Below are 4,941 nucleotides of genomic sequence, written 5' to 3' on the forward strand. Positions count from 1 at the left end.
AAGAGTGCCCTCACTTTTAAACAGGACAATGCGGGCAGCCTGTGTTTGCACATGTTCTCAAAACAAACTGGAATTTTATGATAAACCCTGAAGTTGGGGAACCTTTCCCAAGGGAAAACAGAATCATTTGTGAGGTTTTCCACTGATTTAAAACTGCAGGGTTACTTCCCATTTACCCCCAGTGTTGTTTTTAGGTCCTTTGAAACAAGTGTGACAGGAAAATAAATCTTCCAGGACTGAGAGAAAAGCATAGGCCTTTCTGGGGGCACCATCAAAGGGTTCAGGGATTTGCTGCCTGGTTCGTGGAGTGACTTGCCAGCGCTGGGTTTGTATACAAAAATGCCTCCACAGGGCCTCCTTGTTTTAGGCTAGTCCTTAATTCATTAGAGGACCTAGAATGGGAGCAGAGGTGTTTGGAGTGAGAATGATGGTGAAAGCTAAAACTATTAGTATTCCAAAAGGAGTTAAAAGACACCTCCTGATTGTCATTTTGGTTTTGTTTTTAGCGGTGGTGTCTGTGGATGGGCGGCCCGTGAGACTCCAACTCTGTGACACTGCCGGACAGGTCAGTATCATGTTACAGCTCAGTGCTGGGAAAGGAAACAGCCTTTTAAAGATTTCCAAATAACCTTTGATTCCCCCAGTCAGTAACTAGGTCATTCGAAAGCCTGGTGAAGTGGACCCACCCCTGCTGTTGGCCCCTCTCTGAGGGTGGGCAGGGGCCAGGGGTTGGCGGGCAGGAAGCAGAGGAAGATACCTCCAAACTAATAAAGCAGGATTTGGCCCAGCTCTGCATAGCCAGGCAAGGGAGGAAGCACGGTCAAGAACAGCTCTTATCTTATAGGAGTTTCTATTATTTACTCCTTGGTTTTTATGAAAAAGTTTCAGTGATGCTTTGTCGTCATTTCCCAAACTAAGTTAGTGATATCTTATAATCGTTTTATTAAAGGCCAGTGAGTCAGATATTTAAGAAATTTGTTCAAGAAAAAGATGGAATTACATCAGTAAGAGTTAATAGTTCCCTTCCTGAGCTATGGTTTGACTCGCTAGGACCAGCCCCATCCCTTGAAGCACAGATACATTTGTCAGAGCAGTCCTAAGCTGGAGGGATGAACTAACTGGGCTTATTCTAAAAAATTGTGAATGCTTTGGCTCAAGGGCTGGGCACTTTAAGGAAATAGCCAGGGAGTATAGGATTCCCTCACTGTGTTCCCCAGAAGAACCCCCGCCCCCCTTGGTGGGTAGTCGAGTCATTGAAGTCAGGCTGTGCCTTGTGAACACCCAGGGGTACTTGATTTTGGCAAAGTGATAGTTAATGAGCTTGTCTCTCTAGTGTGTTCTAGAGTTCAGCAAAGTTCCGGGGGTACTTTGTAGGCAGATGAAAGTGCCCCTTCACTTTCTGAGGTGCCATGGCATGACTATCTATGTTTATGAAGGCATTGGTTTGCCACCGCCCCACAGAGCCTCATCTAAGCCAGAGCTTCCAAGTTGCTCACCTACTCTGGGACAGCAGATTCAGAGCTGAGGACAGATCTTATTTTTTAAACCTCAAGATGACATAAGACCGGGGAGCCTTGATCTCCAAGGAACACCAGGGTGGTGGAGGCCATAGCTTGGGAGTACGTCAGCTTGGAAAAACCACGCACTGTCTGTATTCTGTCGTCTGTAGAAAACAAAAATCAGGCTGGGTGTGGTGGCTCATGCCCTTTGGGAGGCTGAGGTGGGAGGATTGCGTGAGGCCAGGAATTTGAGAGCAGCCTGGGTAGCATAGCAAGACATCATCTCTACAAAATAAAAAAATTAGCCTGGTGTGGTGGCACTGCCTGTAGTCCCAGCCACCAGCCACTCAGGAGGCTGAGGTGAGAGGATCGCTTGAACCCAGGAGTTTGAGGCTGTACTGTAGTGAGCTATGATGGTGCCACTGCACTCCAGCCTGGCTGACAGAGCAAGCAAGATCCTGTCTCTTGGAAAAAAAAAAAAAAAGAAAAATCAAAGAATGCCGTCACTTCTAGTACTGAAATCTTTCTGAATGCCATGGTGGTGGTTATAATTCAAACTCATTTCCTTGTATGAAGTGAGAATGCTTTGCCTACCAGCGGGTCAGGTTTTCTGAGCTTTAAAACGGGTGGCCGGTCGCAGTGGCTCATGCCTGTAATCCCAGCACTTTGGGAGGCTGAGACGAGTGGATCACGAGGTCAGGAGTTCAAGACCAGCCTGGCCAAGATGGTGAAACCCTGTCTCTACTAAAAATACAAAAATCAGCTGGGTGTGGTGGCGGGCGCCTGTAATCCCAGCTACTCAGGAGGCTGAGGCAGAGTTGCTTGAACCCGGGAGGCGGAGGTGGCACTGAGCCAAGATCGCATCACTGCACTGCAGCCTGGGTGACCGAGTGAGATTCTGTCTCAAAAAAAAAAAATAAATAAATAAAACACGGGCAGAGGGACATTTCAGTAAACATAGCCATCTGACCTACTGAAGTCAGACCCTGAAGATAAGACGGAAGTCAGGAAAACACAGGAAGTCCAAAGGCACATTTAGCAGGGAGGCTTACAGGGTGGAGCAGAAGCTCAGTGCACCTACCTGCCCCAGGATGTCACTCAAATATCACTGTCCACTGGACTCCCCATAAGTGTTGACTCTTCAAGCAGGATGCAGCTTCTGGAGCTGGGGTTTTGTGCCCAGTGCCCAGCAGAGTGATAGCAGGGCTTAATCTCGTGGTTTTGGAATGGATGAACCAGAGCAAGACCAGGTGGTGGGGTTGCAAACCTAAGTTGTGGACCTGCTCCTTAATAGACTTACAGTGTGGAGGAAAGACACACTAGTTTGTGGAAGCTTGTGAAGGAGCAAGCGAAGGGAAGAAAAGAGGCTCAGGCTCAGAGGTGCAGGCTGGTTGGGCCTGGCGGGAAAACCTCTGAGCAGAGTTTTGAAAGACAAATAGGAATTTTACCAGCAAAACTTTGCAAAAATGACTCTGAATCATCAAGGAAGAGTTAAATTGTTCCTTAGTATAATCTGGGTAAACATCAGGAAAGCACAAGCATCACTTTAGAAGTATTTTTACACAAAAAAGTTATCATTAAGGAAAAACGAAGGTTTTGGTACTACATTTGTAAGTTTCAGTTTATTTGGAAATTATTCTTCTGGCCCCTCAGCAATATTTTCAATGAGATTTACTGTATTTCTTAACCTTTGTGTGCTGGTTAGAAGCGTACATCCAGTTACATAATGAATAAGACCACCATCGAAAAATTTATAGAAAACCAACTTCAAAAACTATGAACAATTCACTGCTAGTAAGATAAGTCAGGTATTTGTGGTTTTGTTTTTGTTTTCCTGATCCCCCATTTATAAATTAGTCTTTATTTAGACGACTAGCCAAGCTGGTCAAAATGGTAGTTCTTTTCTACTCTCCCTAGTCCTGACCTGATAAAATACATTTTAGGGGACTCGCTGTGATACCTGCCATGTTTCCTTATGGAGGAAGGAACACGCACCTCTTCTAGGCAGTTGACATGAGAGCCTTGAGGGTTAAGTGACTCCACTGACCTCCATTTCAGATGCCTGGAGAATCAATGTGAGCGCAGATAGGTTGGAATTTGGGGATGTGGAGCTGGAAAGTGGGTTTCCCAGAAAAGTTGATGGGAGCAGAGTATGGATGGCTCTACAGGCTGAAGAAATCACTTCTTGTACCTTTGGCTTTTCATTTTAGGGAGGGTAGGTGAGTCTATAAGATGTCAAAAGGAGTTTTTAACACTGGGCTTACAGTCTCACTCAAGGGCAGATTGATCAGAGACAGACTGGAGACTTGAAAAAACATACCTTTGGCAGAAGAGAAAAAAGTATTGCTGAAATAGGAGTAGTTCACTGGAGAATTGCCAATAGAAGCTGAAAATTCTTCAGCCTTTTGACCCATAAGGTACTTGGAAAACTCTTATACTGGAAAAAAAATATCAAGTTGCAGCTAGACCAGAGGGGTATAGAATCCAGTCTCGTCTCTCTGCCCTGCCCACCCTGATCAGACTCCTGTGCAGTGTCTGTACCACAGACCTGGCAAGCACGTGCAAATTGCTTGGCCTCAGAATGCCTTTTCTTAAAGGTGCATTCCAGTTGTCCTCATTGCACGTGTGTATTGCATTATTCCATCAGATATCTAAGGTTTCTGGTCAGGCGCTGAGCAGGAGGGTCTAATTTCTGTTGTATTTCTCAAGCCCCTTAGCCAGAATCTCAAGAGATCTGGGGAGATAGCTTTCCAAAGCCCACTCAGAAGGCCCAGCCCTTGTGCTTGCCTTTATTTTTCTCAGTAACGCAACCCCAGATACCAGGGCACGGCCAGGGGTGCAGCTACCTGAGGGGGCTGCCTTAATACTGGTCTCAGTTTTATGCGTCTTTCTTTGAGGCCCTCTAAGAACAAAGGGAGCATTCCATTAAAAGATCTTCGGAACTGGAGCCATAGTCTACCTGGCTGTGTTTCTGTGTTTATTTATTCATCACAAAGTTGGCATGAAGAAACGTCAGTCATTCTTTTTCTTTTTAAAAATTTTTTTAGAGAGAGGGGTCTTGCTGTGTCACCCAGGCTGGTCTCAAACTCCTGGGCTCAAGTGATCCCCCGATTCAGCTTCGCAAGTAACTGTGACTATAGGCACATGCCACCACACTTGGCTAAGTCATTCTTTTTCAACTTTCGCTTACAGAAGCCTCACAAGTGACATTCTGAAATGCCATATTGATTGTTGAACCTTTTAGCTGGTTGACTTTAATGTGATTAGTTGGTCAGCTGTCGTCCCGTAATTGAAACAAGGAGCCTCAAATGAAGAAAGTATATTCAAATAAGTTACAGGTTTATTTTATACCAAGAGAAAAAAGCCACGGTTGGAGAATAATGTAGATATAGATAGTACTTGGTAAATCATCAGAGTGTGTCAATTGAGTAATGAAAAACAT

General features: G+C 45.1%; 1 protein-coding gene across 1 annotated transcript in view; it reads left to right on the plus strand.

Moving 5' to 3' along the window:
- Positions 1–397: 397 nt before the first annotated feature.
- Positions 398–4,941, plus strand: part of RHOU (ras homolog family member U) — a 9,291-nt gene continuing 4,747 nt past the window's right edge. The window contains exon 1 of the mRNA XM_011999857.1: positions 398–565. Within this exon, the coding sequence (XP_011855247.1) occupies positions 398–565 (168 nt within the window). The remainder of the gene's footprint in view (positions 566–4,941) is intronic.

This window comes from Mandrillus leucophaeus, unplaced genomic scaffold, assembly GCF_000951045.1.
Source record: "Mandrillus leucophaeus isolate KB7577 unplaced genomic scaffold, Mleu.le_1.0 Scaffold604, whole genome shotgun sequence".
Lineage (NCBI taxonomy): Eukaryota > Metazoa > Chordata > Mammalia > Primates > Cercopithecidae > Mandrillus > Mandrillus leucophaeus.